This window comes from Vitis vinifera, chromosome 7 (assembly GCF_030704535.1).
Source record: "Vitis vinifera cultivar Pinot Noir 40024 chromosome 7, ASM3070453v1".
Taxonomy (NCBI): domain Eukaryota; kingdom Viridiplantae; phylum Streptophyta; class Magnoliopsida; order Vitales; family Vitaceae; genus Vitis; species Vitis vinifera.
In genome coordinates this window covers 22176431-22195473 of record NC_081811.1, presented here as the reverse complement: position 1 = coordinate 22195473, position 19043 = coordinate 22176431, and the positions used below count along the sequence as shown (strand labels likewise).

Here is a 19043-nt window from a genome sequence, read left to right as displayed (position 1 = left end):
TCTTTTTCTGATTTTGTCCAAGAAGTTCAGGATTTCCACCTCCAATCCTTCCGTAGAGAAACCTAGGAATTGGCTGAATCTAACCAGACTACTCTCCTCCCAGTTCAGTTGGTCCTCCTTACTACCCTCTTGTGGCTCCGTCTGGTCTGCCATCCATCCCAATTTTCTTCCCAAAGGCTCAACACTATTTATTTCAACCAGATCCCAACAACCATTCCTTTTCTCTATACGGTCCTCTACATTTGGATTTCGGGACCCGCTTCCAATCACAGCCCCCTCCCTTTGCATCCCAGAATGGTCATAACCCTCCTTTTCCGGAGACCGACCAAAACAAAAAGAATTAGAGGAAGAAGCCCCTTGTACCCTGAGACCCCCCAAATTTACATCAAGACCGTACCTTGCAACTTCTTCCTCCAGCATCCTATCTGTATCCTGGGATGGTGGGACCGACTGCTGCCTTCTCCCTATCTCTTCTACTCTGTAATTGATGAACTCATGCTCCATGAAGACATTTCTATTCTTATCGGTGAGGCCAGGGGAGAAGATCTTTAAAAGAGGCCCATTGTCCACTACGTGGGCCTGATTGAGACTGGACTTTCCTTTCTGAAGATGGCCCAGTCCATCAACTGTAGCCCGTCCAAAATTTGAAACTTGCCGCAGCCCAAGCTGGTCCCCCATTGGGTTTAGAGATGGCCCAACAGCCTGGTTCTTCAATCTGCTAGGACCCGCGGACCCAACCCACGAGTCGGGCCCCCACAGCTGGCCCACATGCGAAAAGACCCGTTCTGTTGTACCCTCTCTCTGCAACAGACGGCACGTCCCATCTCCCATCTGACGCTGCACCTCGATCCCCACACCCACCTTCTCCTTCACTCTCGACCCCACGCGTGGAGTTACATCTCCACTAACCTCCCCTCGTAGCCGATCGCTCAGGCAGCATTTCCTCCCCTCTTCCTGCCTTAGCACCGGCACCGACTCCCACCATAGTGATAGGGAGTAAGAGATCTCTTCAATCCCTATCACCAGCGATCCCGGGGTGTTCGCGCCGTCCGATTTAATTAGGATCCTTGCCCATTCTAGCTCCTCCATCCTCTCCGTCTTTGGATCCACATCTAAGAATCCACCACAGGCGTCTCCCACCCTTCTCAACACCGAAGGAACCCAGAGCGAGACTGGCAGTCCCAAAATCCTCACCCACACTTCCTTACTTATCTCTCCCTCTTCCATACACCCCGATCTTGGATTCCACCTCTCTAATCCCAGTCGAACACCTCCCACCACCTTGTTACCAGACAGATGAACCTTTCTTGCTTCTTCCGCGAGCTCAAATTCCAGAAGAGCTCGCCCTTTACCCATGCTCGCAATCCCCATTTTACCTTTCAATCCCCAAGCCTTTGCCATTTTCCAGCCCAGATTTTCCAAATCTTCCCCTATTTCGTTGTTAGGGTTCCAATTTCCAATCAAGCAGTGCTCCAACCTGCTAATGTTACTGCTAATCTCCTCCCGTCCCACCTCCACTCGAATGGGGCTGGGTTCCTTATCCCCCCAAGCTTTCACCATGTCCACGAACGACCTTCCTTTCACCTTTTCCGGGCTCCGCCTTCCCGAAATCCTCGTTCCTTCCTGCTGTACCTTTCTATCAGCGATGATACCCAACTGGCACAATGCTTCCACCATCGCCGTCCAGCCCCCTTTACTCCCTTTGCCCTTTGGGATACAAATGTTGTATCTCTTTGATACCTCATCAACTACCCCTACCCGCAGGAAACATCCAGCCCTGTTATATACGCGCACCATGGAGAAGCTTCGACCCTTCTCCTTCCATCTCTTCTCCCAGTTTCCATCCCTCCTATCCTTGATGCACTGTTGGAGACCTTCCATGAGTAGCCCTACACTGTTCAAACCCATACGCACCCAGGACGATACTCCTTTCTTGCTCTCCATTATGGTTAGGGTTGTCCCTCCCTTTTCCACCATTTCCAGCTCAAATGCCTTAGATTCCACTCCGAAGCTGTTTGTTTTCCGTTTCCGCCTGTTCTCCGCGCGATGCATCTTTCCATCGCTGTCGATCTCTCTCACTCCCTCACTCGCAGACTCTCTCGATCTCTCTCTCTCGCTCATTTTTATCTCCCACAGCCCTGAGATGTATTTTGCTGAGATGTAGCAGAGAATTCCTTTCTGGAAGAACTTCAGAATATTATTTACAGTAGGGATCCAGTTTTTGGATAATAAATGGTATGATGGTATCAAAGCTTCCACTTACATAACTACATCAAATACATAAATGTGGCACTTAAGGATTATTACTTGTTTAAGCCAAGTGTAGTAACATACATTTCATGATTTTCATAATTTTTAATTCTTATACTTGGTGGTTTGGCTGTCTATTTCTGTTTTTGCATTACCAATTTAATAGATTATTTAGAGATTAAAAAAAATACTGATATTGTGGGAAGAAAATGTCCCAATTACATGGTTACTCAATCATGCATGACTGCTATTTCCTGTAATTTCAAGTGCAATTTAACAATACTTGTTTATATGTTTGAAACTAGGAAACTCTAGAAATGTACAAGAACTTTGCAGAAAAATACTTTTTTGCTTATAGAATTTGTATTATTTATGTGTTTGTATGTGTATATATCTGGCAAGAACCTATAATTGTGCAATAGTACCCAAAATGAAACATTGAAATGTGCCGGTTTGGTTGAAGAGAAAAACCAAACCCCAAGCAAAATGGAATCATAATTCTTGGTTTCAGAGTGTCATGTTTCCCATACTCTTTTTGGCCAGGCTTTGAGCTGGAGGCCACATGTTACCACTCACTATCCAAGGGAAAATGAGCTCCATGCATTGAGCTTATCAGACAATTACTATATGCAAACAAGTGCCCATTTGCAATTTCTTGAATCACTTGACCCAACCAACCAATGGGCTATGCCAGAAAGATAACTACTTCCAACACATCGATTAAGATAATAAATATGATGTGTGTGATGACAAGTCTGAGGTAATCAAATCAAGGGCAAATAAACACAAATAAATCTTCCCTTGATGTAAACATAGATATGGATAATTGATACCATGTTCTTAACAAGAAAAAAATTGATATTATGTTCTCCTTACAACGTTTTGTCCTATCATAAACCTCATGCATGAGAACACTTCTGGTTCAATCAATGTTCTTAAATTGGACTGCTTCTGAATGAGAATTTGATGCATACCTTTCAAAATGGCAGTTCCAATAATGCCTAGAAAGTTGAATATAGCACCATATCCATACAAAAACAAGTTCTGCGAAAGATACAGTTAACTCTCTTAAGCAAGCAGGTATATAAAGCCAATGAATTTAAACGTGGGCATTTAATGCTTTTAAAAAGAAAGAACCTCCTATGGCAGAGCTTCTGGACTGCCTAAAAGCTTTTTCTAACTATGAAGGTGTTTTACTGTGAATTTTAGTTTCATACTAAAGAACTTTTAAAGTTGAAGAAACTTAGGGTTCAGAATTCTTTTCAGAAAATTGGGGGTTAGATGCTTCAAGTAGAAAAGTAACTGGAAAGAGGTTTTGGAATTTTTTTTTTCCTTTACAAATCTTCTTGTAAAAACACTTCATTAAAAGTTATAGCTATGTTAAACAGATCATAAGAATAATAATGAACTCGTCACATTGAGTTATGATCCCATGTAGGTTTGGATAAGCCCAACCAGGGAGGCAACCATAAGGTAATGCAGAAATGAGATAAGATTAATCAGCCATGACTCTCCTTGTCTTACTATCAAAACCTGCCTTCCAGACTACAGCAAGTGTACAATAAGTGATAGATACTGGTAAGACCTTACCTGAAGGTAAATGCTCGTTTCAAATTGGCTCTTCAGTGCATACTCGTTAAAGACTGAAGCTAGTGATGGAACAGTGACCTGAATTAATGTCTTCAAGTTAGAAAATGATGAGAGATTAAGAAAAAATATACAAATAATATACATATAAACCGAAATAAAACCAAAATAAACAAATAAATAAGGTGTCGCTTGGATCCACTTCTTATTTTATATTTTTAAAAACAGAAAATGATAGCAAGTTCCGTATAAAATGCAAGAACTCTTTTTTTTTTCTTTTTTTTTTTGATAGGTAAATAGGAAAATATATTAAAATAACGCTAGCAAAAGGCACAGCCAAGTACACACAGAGTATAAAAAAAACGGCCTAAAGGCTAGCAAGAGAAGAAAGGGCAAAGCTGATATAAACCACCCATACAACAACCCAACCCAACCTGCTAGAAAACTGGTTAAACCCTAAGAAGTATAAGAAACTACCCAAAGCCCTTCTAGCGTAAACCACCATCCAAATTGAGGAAGAAGCCCGTGACCTCAAAGTGAGAGAAACCCCCATTGCTCTCCCCTTTCTCCCTGACTGAGAGAAGAGAGCAATTGTAATTCACCGGACATTCAAGCTTTTGGATTTCCCTCTCCAGACGAGAAGACGAAGATTTCCTACTTCCCCTTGAGACTTTAATCCCATTTCCTTTCCTTGATTCCATTTTCCTCAAAAGAGCAATGATCTCCTTTTCAAACCCCACCACTGGCAACCCCAAAAAACTACTGAATTTGGCAAACTTATTAGGCATAATTGCAGAGCTAAGCTCATCCCCCTCCGACCCTCCACAAGCCTCCAAATTTATTAGGTATAAAATGCAAGAACTCTTTGAGACTTACCTTAAAAAGATATGACTTTCAAAACTACTTAAAAAATTGAGGTGTTAAAAAAATTTTATTACCTCAAATTTTAAAAGTATATTTTAAGAGTTACTATACTTTATACAAAAGTTACTACTAATTGAAAAAAGAACACTGGAAATGCATCTAAATGAGCATTAAATAAATAAAATAAAAAAAGCCAATAAAAAAAAAATCAATGTCCTAAAGTTAGCAGCAATTGAGTATAAAAGGAACATGAAGTAGAATGAAATTTGTTTGTGTAGATTCTTATTTTTAGGAGATCAGCCACATGGGTGGAGCAGAATAAGAGGCAAGAGCGGGTTCAAGAGGATGGTAGTGGAATCAAGGGAAGCACCAAGGAGAGTGAGAAAACTCCTTCCCCATTTGGCAGGAAATGGTGCCTTTTTAGAGTGCTTCAAAATAAAAACTCCCACATTAATGAATCAATAATGAAGCTCTTGGAGATGACACATGCCCTCTCATTTTAGCTAAGATGAGTTTGATGCATGTGAATCCCACCTTGGCGAACCTGTGAAACAATTAACCCTCTCAGGTGTACATAGTGTCACCTTCACCAAGAGGTATAGTAGGAGTGATCCTCTTGACACCCTCCATAGATGGGCATCCATATTCCATAGGCATTCAGATGACCAGGGAATATGTTTGGAGATAGGCTTCCAAGTTCAAATGATGCAACACTACAGCATAAGAGCTATGTAGGGAGGACACCCATCTGTCCATGAGTTGGAGACCAAGGGTGAGATGCGCCACATGTCATGTTAGTGGAGAGTGGTGTTGAACATGCACTACTACGTACTAAGACAATAGGCATTCTGTGATCAGTCGTATCATGACGAAGCTCACATGACATTTATTAGACACGTGGCATGCTATGATTGGTCCACATTGATTTTACAAAATAGGACATGAGCAAAATCCATGTAGTATAAGAATATCTATGTTCATAAAGGTAGACAAATATGTCATTTCACAAAACAAAATAAGTCAGGTGGCAAGAAAAGAAACAAATAATGATTTTTGCCTCAAGAAGAATCTTGGCTGTAAGAGCTGAATGTTTTTAGTATGTTGTCTTCATGACTGCAGTTTCTTAGTAGAGAAAAAAATACCAGCCAAAATTTTTCACTGTTGTTCAATCTTCATCAGTATTGCTTGTCCTCATATGAAACTAGGGCAGCAAGTTAGACAAGTTGAAGTTAATCCAACCTGACAAAAGGGCAAGCTCGGGTTGAGAATTCCAGCCCACCCTAAGCTTAGCTTGCACATGATTGTGGATTGTGGCATTGCAACCCAGTCCAATGCAATCCCAATCTATTGCATAAGTATACTATCATTTAATTTATACTTTGTGCAATATAAACGTATTACTACATATATATTGATCTTATTAATGCTATGGGTAAATTATTTAGAGAAATTGCCTATATGATTTAAATGTTGAACGGTTTAAGAAATCCTAACTCTAATTTGAATGGCAATCATAACCTGGATCTTCTGATATTAGCAATGAACAAGGGAAGATTTCTGGCATATCAGCTCCATAGAGTGCACACCAGTATTTCGTAATTTGTTTTGCCCCAGTTACGAGCTTCCTCTATCCAATATTGTATGTGAGTGGTATGATCTACATTTTTTCCCTTTAAAGTTGCTATTCATATGGTTAATGAATTACAAAACACTTTAGACCTAATATCCATCCTTATGCACTCAAATCACAATTCTTACATACTATGCAACTTGCGCCACTATTTTAGCATACATTTGCACTAAGTATAGAAGGAATGAGTGAGCAAGAAAACATCTCATCATGAAAAAAAACTTATCAATGTCATTTCTATTTGTACTTTAGATTTAGTGTTCTATGTTTTTCCTGTCCTTACTACTTTTCTGAGAGTTTCAGAGAGCTATTAGATGTCCTTACCTATTATCACCCCATACTTGCACGTATTATTGATCAGCTTCAGTATTGTAGCTGTTCCTTAATGTTATACCCCATCCAGTACCAAGAATATAAAATTTGAAACAAAGTCAAATACTGCCTACATAAAAGCTTTCCCCCAGTGCTGCAACTAATTTTTGCTTACACATTGAAATCCCAATCAGAATATCCTAGGGAGGAAAACATAAAAAAATTTGCATTCAAATATGAAAATTGTTTAGAGACAATATTGTACATTAACACATGTGGACATAAAAAACATTTTAATATTCCACCAGTTTAGAGAGATTTGATCAATTAAGGTTATTCACTAAGTGCCCCTAGAATAATGGATCATCACACAAACTAACTATACCAAAAATGTCAACAATAGCATAAATTCACTAGATACTCACAAAGATAAGCGTGTATAAGTATGCGCCTGTTGCAACAGGAAGACCCAAAGCAGCGGTACCCTCAGGTAGAGACCGCAACTGATTCACGCTTATTCCGATGAGCAACAAGGCAAGAGCTTCCCACTGTCAGAGAACATGAACCAGTCAAATGTATAAGCCAGAACTAACATGTTTCAGAAAGATATTTATAAACAAGCAATCTCAAATGCTCACAATAACTATTCTCCTTCACAAAAGGTACAATCCAATTTTGATCAAAGGAAAGATATTTAATGCTCAAACTAACCTGAATTATGGAAAAGTGTCGTCTCATGATTATCTTTAACAAAACAGCAATGACCAGAACCTGCAGATGTTTCTTCACAGCATAAGATTAAAAAAATCATAGAAAACATAGAAAGTTATCAGGAAATTCTGTAGAAACATAAAGTTCCTGAAAGAAAAGGTGGGTCTTTCAATAATGTTAGCTTTGTGTTACATGTTTGAATTTCAAAAAAATCTCATAAATCAGGTATTATAGTTCCAAATTTAAATAAATTAAATTAATGAAGCAGCATAAACCCCAATTTTGAAGGCTCAACTGATGCTACTTCCAGTACCTAACCTGTAACAATTTCCTGTCTTAACAATGTATAAGAGCCCACAAGGTACAAAGGTATGCTCAGATTGGGTTGTTCACATTCAACTGCTGGATTAAGGCAAAAGAGCAGCTTGCTGATGCTGTCAGAGAAACATCCTAGATAAGGGGGTAATGGAATGAAGAGAGAGAGAGGGAGAGAGAGAGATTATCAAACTCTTGTATGGTTCTCTCCTTTTTTTCGCATTGTCCATGACCAAGAATAAAATGGAAACCATGGAAAAGTTTGAGTTTCCTAACAGTGGCACAGAAGAATTAGACTACCTTGGCACTTACTAAGCCAACCACAGGGTTGATGGGGAACAACATGAGAAATATCCCTTGAAAACTTACAAGGAAAAAAAAGGGAAGGATGGTTCCTATTCTCAAGCCTTAATTTGGGACACCAATAATGATTCAAGTTTGTCTTGGGACTTATGATAATTAATTTATATTAAGTTTCATCTGTTGTAAAGTTTCTTTTTAAGTAGCATTATACTTTTTGTCAAGTTTCTATTAGCCTGTTTGGAAATTGTTTTTGAAAACAATTCTATTTTTAAGAATATAAAATGATTTTCTAACTTAAAAATCCTGTTTGATAAACTTTTAACTGGAAACAATTTTTTTGAAAATTTGTTCTGAAAACCGGTTTTTTTAAGAATAAATTTGAGGTGATTTCTAGTGTTTTTTGTAGAGAAACAGGAAAGACACTTTGAATTTATTTTTTTTATTTACTTTTTTTTTTTATCAGAAACGAAGAAAAATATATTAAAAGAAGAAAAGATACAAGAGAAGGAAGAGATACAAGAGAAAGAGAAGAAACAAGAGAAGGATCAAAGGTCCTTCCCACATAAACAAAAACTGAAACAAAAGAGAAAACATCCAACTTTAGAAAACTAAATACAAAGAAAAACTCCAACACTCTCAAACTTTTGAAACACAAACCGCAGTCCAGTTGAGTTGTAAAACACTAAGAGGAACTCCGCTAAAAGCTGTAGTACAAGAGGCCCAAAGAGAGGAATAGAAAAGAAGCAAGTCCCATAACATCTCTTCCGTTCTCCCCTTATCCTCAAAAATCCTATCGTTTCTCTCTTACCACACCATCCATAACAAAGTGAGACAAGCGATTTGCCAAAGTGTCTTGCCTTTTAATGAATTCCCCAAACCTTTAAAAGCAATAACCATCATGCCCACAATACTCCTTGGAGGGACCCAAGCCAACCCTACTAGATTGAACAGCTTGGGCCAAAGTCCAATGGTAACAGGACAATGAAGAAAAAGATGGTCGATCGATTCTCCATCTCCTTTGCAAAGAATGCATCATTGAGGATAGAGGGACTTGTAGGGTCTTCTCAATTGCAACTTGTCATTGGTGTTTACCTTCCATGTACTACTAACCAAGTGAGGGCCTTAACCTTTGAGGGGGCTTTTGAACTCCACAAAAACTTGGCCGAAAGGGACAAGATAGGATTTGAGACTTTTGACAAGGCCAAGAAAAAAATTTCACTGAAAACAAGTCTGATGATGACAAAGACCAAGCTCTTAAATCTGCCAAAGAATGAGAGAAAAACACTGAACTAAGGGAGGACATGATTCTCTGAAGGAGATCAATTTCTATATCAATAAGATTACGACGAAAATTAAAATTCAAGATAGTGGAAAGGAATTGCCAAGGACATTTGAGACGGTGAGGTTTTTCATAAAAATAACTCTATAAAAACTAGCAAATTAAGAGCACAAAGTTTGGTTACCCCACCAAAGATCTTCCCAAAAGCGGATTCTCTCCCCATTCCCCACCACTAGGCGGACAAAAGAGGAGAAATCCTAGAAAACTTGAGCAATAGCCTTCCAAGGACATTTGTGTGACCATCTAACCACCATGTTGGCGTCCCATCCATTAGGATATGTCCCATAAACACTCGCAATAACCTTATGCCAAAGACCATTCCTTTCTCTAAGAAACCTCCAAAGCCATTTCCCTAAGAGAGCAATATTTCTCAAAGAAGTCTTCCCGAAACCCAAACCTCCCAACTCCTTTAGCTTACAAACAACATCCCATCTAATACGATGATCTTTCTTCCCTTTCCCCACCCCAGACCAAAGAAAATCCCTTTGCAGCTTCTCAATCTTTAAGGCTATTGATACTGGGATTTTGAAGAGGGAGAGGAAATAGCTAGGGATGTGAGACAGACTTGACTGAATTAAAGTAATCCTCCCGCCTAGAGACAAAAAGGTCATTTTCCAGCCATCCAACCTCCTCGATATTCTCTCAACCACCGAATCCCAAAAGCCTATTGTCTTTGGGTTCCCTCCCAATGGAAGACCTAAATACGACAAAGGTCACTCTGACACTCTGCAATCAAAAACCGAGGCCAAAATAGACAACAACTCCTGCCTTGTATTAATACCTGAAATGGTGTTTTTTCTAAGTTAATTTTTAATCCTGATACTTGCCCAAAAACCAAAAGGATAATCTTGAGGTTTTGAAGATGTTCCAAAGAGGCTTTAGAGAAAAAGATGGTGTCATCTGAAAATTGTAACAAAGACACTCTAGTCCTGTCCCTTCCCACAAAGAAGCCCTCAGTTAGCCCAGTTTCCTCTGCTCTGATCATCAACCTACTTAGAACATCTGCTACTAAAGTAAAAAAGAAAGGAGAAAGGGGGTCTCCTTGTCTCAAACCTTCAGAGGCCTTAACCCAACCCTTTGCATTCCCATTAACTAGGATTGCAAAACTTGATGAAGACAAACAACCCCTCATCCAAGATCTCCATTTTGGGCTGAACCCTTTCCTTTCTAGCACATGATCTAAAAAGCCCCAATCCACATGATCATAGGCCTTCTCAAAATCGATTTTGAAGACCACCCTTTCCTCCCCTGACCTTCTTTTCTCATCCACCACTTCATTGGCTATCAGCACAACATCCAAAATGTGTCTCCCCTCAACAAAGGCTCCTTGAGACCCAAAGATTGTTTCATGAAGGACTTTGCGTAAACGCCCTGATAAGACCTTAGCAATTATCTTATATAAACTTGTAACCAAGCTAATAGGTCTAAAATCTGAAATTTTAAAATTTTGGCTTTTCATAGGCACCAAAGCAATGAAGGTCGCATTTGTACTTTGATTTATTATCCCATTGGTGTGGAACTCTAGAAACACCCTCATGAGGTCCTCTTTGATCACATCCCAACACTCTTGATATACTGTAATAGTAAAACCATCAAGACCAGGGGCCTTTTCCTTATTCAATTGGAAAACTGCCAATCGTACCTCCTCTTCAGAAAAAGACTTATCCAATCAAACCGCACTTTCTCCAGAAATAGGGACCCAATTTAACCCTTCAACCCTCCAAGAAGCACCTTCGGGTTTGGAGTAGAGTTTCCCAAAGAAATTTACAATCTCCTCTAAGATAATCTCAATGTTGCTTAAAGTCACCCCCTCTCAGAGATCAAAGACTTAATGAACTTCCTACTTCGCCTTCCATTGGTCATTCTATGAAAGAACTTAGAATTGCAATCCCTTTCTTTTATCCACTTGACCCTAGATTTTTGTCTCCAATGAACCTCTTCATTTAATAACAAATCCTCTAACTCCCTTCTTCTTAAGGTCCTTTCTGATAACAAATCAAGATTCAAGTTCCCTTCTTATTCAATTAGATCAATTCTACCTAAGTCCAAAAGAATGAAATTTTTCCTCTCTCTTAAATCTCCAAAGGCCACTTTATTCCAGTTGTTCAACTTTGATTTAACAAACTTTAATTTCCTCATGAACTTGTGACCTTCCCAACCTTCAACCGTACACTCTTGCCACCAATCACTAAAATTCTCCTTAAACTCAAGATGGAACAACCACATATTCTCAAACTTGAAAGGAGTCGGACCCCATTTTAAAGGATTAGTTTCTAAACAAATTGGGCTATGATCTGAGGTCCATCTAGGAAGTGCCTCTTAAAGACTTTGAGAGAAAAAAGAATCTCACTCAGAAGAAAAAAAAACCTATCCAATCTCTTGCAAATAGGAGCAACTTGCATGTTTGACCAAGTAAAAGCCGCATTTCTTAGAGGGGGATCCAACAAACCGCTCTCCCTTATAAACTCGTCAAAACACCTCATGTTGAATGTTAACCTAGAATCACCCAGTTTCTCAAAGATCCTCCTAATTACATTAAAGTCCCTTCCTACACACCACATTGGGAAAGTCAGACCATACAGGTCTTGAAGCTCCAACCAAAAATCCCTCCTCCACAAAGGCTTATTCGGGCCATACATTGAAGTTAACCAAAAAAACCCTTCCTCACCAGAATTTAGCTTCACAGTTACAGAGAAAGACCCTAACACCTTCTCTGTACACTTTAAATTATTTGAATCTCACATAATCACAATCCCCCCTGAAGCCCCACAAGCAGGAAGAGCAACCCACTCTACGCTTATTCCCTTCCAAACACTACTCACAAACCTTCCATCCCAAATTTCTCTCTTTGTTTCCTGAAGTATCACAACAACTGGATTTTGAGTACTTAAAAAACTTCTGACAATCCCCTTTTTCTTTTTGGAACCTAACCCTCTTGTATTCCAATTTAAGATCTTCATGTAAACAAAAAAACCCAGCACAAACTGCAACCAGACCTAAGCCTCTCCCTGGATTCCACAAACAGTCTTTCTCTTCCTTCTAAAATAGACTTTGTCCGCTAAAAGAGTACTCCTACTCTCTACTGCCGCACCTTTTCCATTATCTTTGACAATTCCAATCCTCAAACTCTTCAAAACCGATTGAACCTTGACCATCTTCCTAGGCATGAGGCCCTCAATCTGAAAACCTTCCAACAGGAGGTTGGGAGGTTTTGGCTCTGGGGACGAAACCCTACCTGAGACGCAAAGCTCCTCTGGGCTACTAAGTGGTTCCCTAAGGAAAGAACAATCTTTAAGATTTTGGTTAGAGGTTTCTAAGGGGGACGCCACACCTTCCGAAATGGGCACGCTAACAAGACGGCTAAACTCATCACCAGGAAAATTCGAAAAGGGAACAACCTGAGAAACAAAGTTTGACTCCAATGGAATCAAAGAAATGGGTTGGCACCGAAAAGAGTGAAAAACAGAAACAGAGTAGACGGGAAGAGATTTTGGAACAAAAGCCCCAGCCAAAGGATGGCCCTTCTCAAAGAAAGCTGAGAAAGGAAGACACACTTTGTTTGCCAAACTGCAACGCAAAAGCCCTTCGTCTCCCTCTGTCTCCATGGTGAAATCTTGGGAAATTTTTGGAACGGGAGAAATAATGCCCTGATTGAAGACTAAACTGCCCCAAAAAATGGCTAGATTTGCTTTCACTGAAGCACCCCCATCTAGTTTACATTTTGGTGCAAAAGGCGACACCTTAAGGCATAGAGGCCAGCTTCTTGCTTTGCGCCTTGCGACGATTGAGGGGTCTTTTATCTTTGACGACTCTTGAGAGTGTACAATCAACAGGACCTCCTTTGCAAAAGATTCTGAGCACTGGAGCTTTGAGGACGAAAGCGCTTCAGGGCCGCCCTTAGAAGACCTTGCTTTTGTCTCGTGGGCTTGATTAAAGATTGGACCAGCAGGAGGCCCAAAACTTTTCGCCCCAAACTAGGCCCTAACAGACCGGGCTTTTAACAAGGCATCTGGCTTAATGGGCCCGATATTGCTTCCCACCACTAGGCCCAAGAGACTCCCTCCCCAGCCTTTCTCCCTTTTGGAAGCCAAATTTGAACTTGAAAAACAAGAACGGGATCGAGGAAGAGGCCTCAAGTTGTAGCACTCATTATCCCTAGTGATACCACGTAGCCCAACAGCATTCTTTGGCCTCTGAGAGACACAACCTCCCGCTGACATCAACTCATCCTTGCTACGGGTTGACTCAGACCTGAAAAGGTTGTCTTCTTCATCTTCTCCAATGACTGAAACTGCAACCGTGAATGACCAAGCCCCATCTTCCACCTCTAGCAACGCAGGTAGCACGACATTTGGAAGCATCTCCACCCACAACTTTACCTTCAACAAGTCTACAAGCTTCAAAGAGTCTCGTGCCACCTTTGTTACCTTCTCCCACTTCTTCAAAATGTATCTCAACTGATCATCGTCCCACAAATGAAAAGGAAGACCTCTTAGTTCTAATCAACCCCTTCTGAATTTTCCAAATACAACCATATTTTCTCTTGGCGACCATCTCCTCAGAAAAATAGACCCTCCTCTCACTGTTAAACTCCCCTGATCTTGGAACCAATCAACTCTCCTTGCAGAATCCACAAAGAAACACCCCTTGTAAGCGGAAATAGGGATTACAGACACCATTCCTTTCGTACCCATCATCCTCGCAATAGTTTTTCCTGCATAAACATAATCTTGAACTTTTCCTTTACTTTCACAAATTACAGCTCTGGCCCATTTTCCAACTGGCAACAGAGCTCCGTTCCTAGGTCCTTCCTCTGCAACCACATCTGCATAGGACCAACATCCTCTGTAAATGCCCTTACTCGCCTGAGAATCTTCAATCGTCTCCTTCAAGGCTCTTACAGCTGATCAGAAAAATCTTGCACTGAAGAAATCGCCTTCCTAAGGGCTTCCCACCCATTGCCTTTAACACCCTCAAGAACAACTAGAATTAAGGGTTTCCTCTTTGTAACAAATTTTGTAATTTTCATGGATCTCCCTCTACTATTGAAACAAATCTCCATCAAATGAGTCTTAGTCTTGCCCCTAATCTTTCGAATAAAACCCCTGGAAGCCTCCAACTCCACCGCTTTCTTCAAATGCTCCGACAACCATTCCAACTCCTCCTTTCCAAAACCTATTGAGACAACAAACCCTCGACTCCTCTATGTTATTGAGATCCAAGTTCCTCCATTGGAACCTTCAAACTTTACCTGGAAAGCCTTTTTCTCCACTTCAAAAAACTTCGCCATTTTTTATTTACTTTTATTTTCCATAAAAAATGGGAATTCCCCAATTTTTCCAAAAGGTGCTATTTTATTGTCGCCCTCCCACCCTCCACAAAATGGGCTTAAAAGTGTCTTTCGAAGGACCACATCTTCATGAAACATAAGCCACATAAATCATCATGAAAAAGGGCAACTTTCATGTAGTTTGTGATTGGATGTAACTGCTAAGATTTTCTCGTGGATAAATCCTTCTCGTAATAGATCTCTTCTAATTCTAGAAACAATTAAACATATGGAGAATACTTTGAGAACTTTGGCATTATACATAGGTGGACAATATCTTCGTAGAGAATAAATTGAGAAAATATCAAGGAATACTATTTGTATTGTATATACATGGTAAGTGTGTGCTTGATTTAACAATATAGGAAGATGAATCTACTTAAGATTGAACACAAATTGTTTGCTGCCCCACGATGAAACATAGCACAAAAGGAATGATAAGCAAAAAAACTTGGGAAACTATAAATTGGATCATCATGCCATCTAAAACATAACAAAATAAGTAGTACAAATTATTTATTAAAAAAAAAAGATTAAGGTATTATTCTTTAAAGAATAATGAAAAGAACAGTCCTTGGTTGAAATAAATTTCTCTCTGTAATGCCGTCATGAATTACACACATACCAGAAACATGCATTCATAATTTTGAGGAAACTACCAAGTCTCAAAAAAAATATATCACTGTACTACCAAATTTGTGCCAGTAAGCATTGTTGGCTAAATAAATATTCTTGACAGTCTCAACACATTTAACCAATGGTAAGGGCATCTAGTGACAAGCACCGCCCATGTGACAAACTAGAATTTTGAAAATTGAAACCATTGACTATAAAGTATGTCATAAAGAGTTATTAACTGCTAGTTATAACATGCAATAAGATACCTTCAGATTGCTCAGCATCTTCACAGTTGCAGGATTAAAATAAAGCTGCACAGGAAGTACAACTACTGTTATGGAGCATCAACTGAGATTAAACATCAGAACTCAACTATTCAAAAGGTTTCCAGTAATAAATAAAAATTTAACAAAGTCAATGAAGGAAAAACCCACATCTTATGAATTATCTTTCTTGCTGAGTTAAGAGAAATGAAATACTGAAAGATGTACAACATGCAATAGGTGCAGGAATAGTAAAAGAAAATTGTAAAAGTATATAATATGACTACACCTGCATGATGAACTTTAGATAGTTATTAATAGCATAAAGGAGAGCGGGAACAGCAAGAAGCGCATTATTTCGAGCTGCCTGCAAGAGGGAAAAAGGGCTATTATGCACTGCAGGTTTTTGCCAAAGCAGAGGTCAGGGAGGGTTGAGTTACGGTCCTAGTCTTTGGCAACTTTGTATGAAATGACCACATTGAGATCAGGAAACAAGAAAGAAAAGGACATCATTGAGATTATAAAGAATTAAAAACTTTGAGAGTTATTCTAGCACTTAGCACATGAGGAACTCAAGTTTAAAAGAGCAACAAAACAGAAAGGTAGAGTTAAAAACTAAAATGGAAACAAAGAGCCCCTTTGGGAACTATTTTTAAAAATAGCCTTCGATTCTTAAAACAAATTTCGTAATTTTTTAATAGAAAGCAATTCTTTTGATTGTTTTCCGATAACATATTTTAATTGTTTTCAATTATTATCACTTATTTCCTAGGGGCTACTTCAAAAAATAATTGTATAAATATGGAGAATGATGGAAAATAAAGCACTATATATAAAAGCTAATTTTAAGAAATATTTGGAAACACAAAAAATAGGTTGAGAACAATCCAAGTTCCCAAACAGACTTTTATTTTAGAAAACATCAGAGAATTGTTTTCAAAAAAATTCCCAAACAGCCCAAAGCCACGGAAAGTTCATAAGATTTCAAGTCACTTCAATGATAAAAGAATAGTCTCTTAACTTCATCTTACATACAAAAAACCATAAATGCAGTGGCAGAACTCTCTTACCTCCACAAATGTAGAAATAGAGAGAAGGGATTTCTCTCCAACTTTCTGATGCCGAGCCTGCAGGAATTGAAAGAGATAGAGAGAGTCAGTGTTGTCAATAACAAAACAAAAAGATTGTTCTCTAAACTTGAATCCATTAAAATGTTAAAAAAAAAACATCTAGAGAAGTCCAAAAGTGCATTTCCCCCAGCTCTGGGAATGGCCATGGGCCAAGGAACCCACCAAACCAAAAAAAAATTAGCAATCTTGCATATATCACAAGTTCCAGGCCTGGATATAAAGGCCGTTCAACATAGAGCCTGGCCTAAAAGCCAGGAACTCAATCCCCCAAGATCCTCAAATAATGTTAAGGTTAATGATCATTGAACATTTCTGATTAGCACTTCTTATAATTAGATTGCAGGGGGGGGGGGGGGGGGACTCGGATTATGAACTTGAAGAGATTCTGATAGTCCTGTGTACCCCAGCATGACTACTCTTAAGTTGCATATTTCATTTGGCGGCAGTCCATGTCCTGACTATTGATTAACTTCAAGGAAAGGAATGACTTTCCCATATTGAAGCTGTATATGCAAAATGGATGAAGAGACGGCTAATCGCCTGCTCTGGCATTGTCCATTGGTTCAGGATATTTGGTCCATAATCTTTTAAAGATTTTAAGTAGACAAGGTCCTCCTGGGGAAAGCACCAGAAGTTGTAGCTTGTCAGCACAAAAAGCTTATCAAGAAGCTTAGAAAGAAAGTTTAAAGGACAGGTCACTTTGTCATATCATGGTGTATTTGGAGGGAGCGGAATATGATAACATATGGGGGGTAGAGATAACAGGATGGAAGCTGAAAGTTTTGGGATCATTATACCTATGCAAGGTAGAAGCCATGAGCGAGGGTACTAGATCTTCTATGAATTTTTTTTTTGATAAGTAACTAGATCTTCTATGAATTGTATTGCCATTATCAACAGTACATGAAGCAAGGGGTTCATTATTGCTTCTTTTGTTATGGTTTTTTTTTTTTTTTGGGTGATTATTGTATATTACATGTACATCCCCATGGAATCTCTTTATGAAAATTCCCTACTTACTAGAAAAGAGTAAAGAGTATAGCCACTCCAGGTCCTGAAGGCTATTGAAGAAGCTAAAGAGAGAAGCTCTTGTAAACCTCATGAAGATAGTAAGTTTGCAGTGCTTATCAACCAAATGATACAACAGGATTCTATGGAGATTCATGAATTTCTCTACATAATTGCTATTTTTCTTGAACTCAAAGTTAGTAACTCAAAGGCAATTTTTGTTGACCATGAGTGTACCATCTACAACACATGTTCCCCCTTATCTTATGATCTAGGCCATGCCTCCAAGACAATATTTCTATCCCATGACTAGTACTTATTTCCACATTCACCATTTCTTTGTTCCCTTTCTATTTTTCTTTCTTCCTATTGTTGCTACAAGGAGTTTTCTATGTCATTTTAATTTCTTTTAAATTAGTCAAAGCAAGTTGGAGTACTTATACCATGTTACTCAAAGAACCACTAACTTATTATAGAATCACAATGACCTACTTAATAGTATAGTTTGCAATGGATAGTGAAATTTTTTAAAACTATTAATGAGCCGCTAGTTTTTAAGTCCCAAGACTTTCTCTATTCCAAACTGTGAATGTACATGGAATACAAGTAATTGACACCCAAAAAGAAGAGGAAAACTGAATAAAATTTGCTAAAGAACTAAAAGAGTACCTGGAACAAGAGCATCATAATTGCAAACAGCACTTTTGTTGCCTCTGTCAAAAAGTTAACACTTATAGGACTAAACTTAAAGCTTCCATCCACCTTAGACATGTATACCAATATAGGCTGCCAAAGACCATGAAAGGGAAAAAGGAATAATGAATATTAAAGCGTAATTGCATAAAAAATATCTTAATAGAAAAGAAAAATGGCAGTTGTGCCACTTTTAACTAACTTCCTTCTACTATCCTGTGAAGCATGATTTCATCTTGTGTCAGCACATGACATCATCACATTATCAAGCAGCCGAGGTGTAGCGAGGTAGTATGCCTTAGTGTTGAGCCTAATTTTTTAAGCGGTATTTTAGGCATTCTACAATGCAATAATCTGTTCTAAATTTTGTATTATATAAAGGATTATTAGGGTAACCATCTTTTAGAGAGAGGGTGTGTGAATCAGATACCTTGTACTTTTCTCTTTCATCGTAGTGGAAAATCTACAACAACAAAGTAGATGTAGCTCTCACATTGAGAGTGAACCACTCTAAATCTTGTGTATGCTCTTCTTGTGTGTGTGTGTGCGTTTTTTTTTTTTTTTTTTGATAACCAAGGAACCTTTCATGGTCAAGCTCTTAAGACTCTTCATGAAGACCCAAATCTCGTGGTGCTGACCGCCCAGCAATAACCAGCACCAGGTAAATTCAGGGTATCATCAGTAGTAGGAT

The 19043-nt window shown here is 38.9% G+C and overlaps 1 protein-coding gene across 2 annotated transcripts in view; it reads right to left on the bottom strand.

Annotated features, from left to right (window-relative positions):
• LOC100265191 (CMP-sialic acid transporter 2) overlaps positions 1-19043 on the bottom strand; it is a 31402-nt gene that overhangs the window by 11339 nt on the left and 1020 nt on the right. For both annotated transcript variants that reach the window (XM_059738403.1, XM_059738402.1), the window contains exons 3-10: positions 18329-18445; positions 16592-16648; positions 15811-15888; positions 15525-15569; positions 7355-7414; positions 7069-7191; positions 3841-3918; positions 3225-3294 (exon numbers count right to left, since the gene is read on the bottom strand). In XM_059738403.1, the coding sequence (XP_059594386.1) occupies positions 3225-3294; positions 3841-3918; positions 7069-7191; positions 7355-7414; positions 15525-15569; positions 15811-15888; positions 16592-16648; positions 18329-18445 (628 nt within the window). The remainder of the gene's footprint in view (positions 1-3224; positions 3295-3840; positions 3919-7068; positions 7192-7354; positions 7415-15524; positions 15570-15810; positions 15889-16591; positions 16649-18328; positions 18446-19043) is intronic.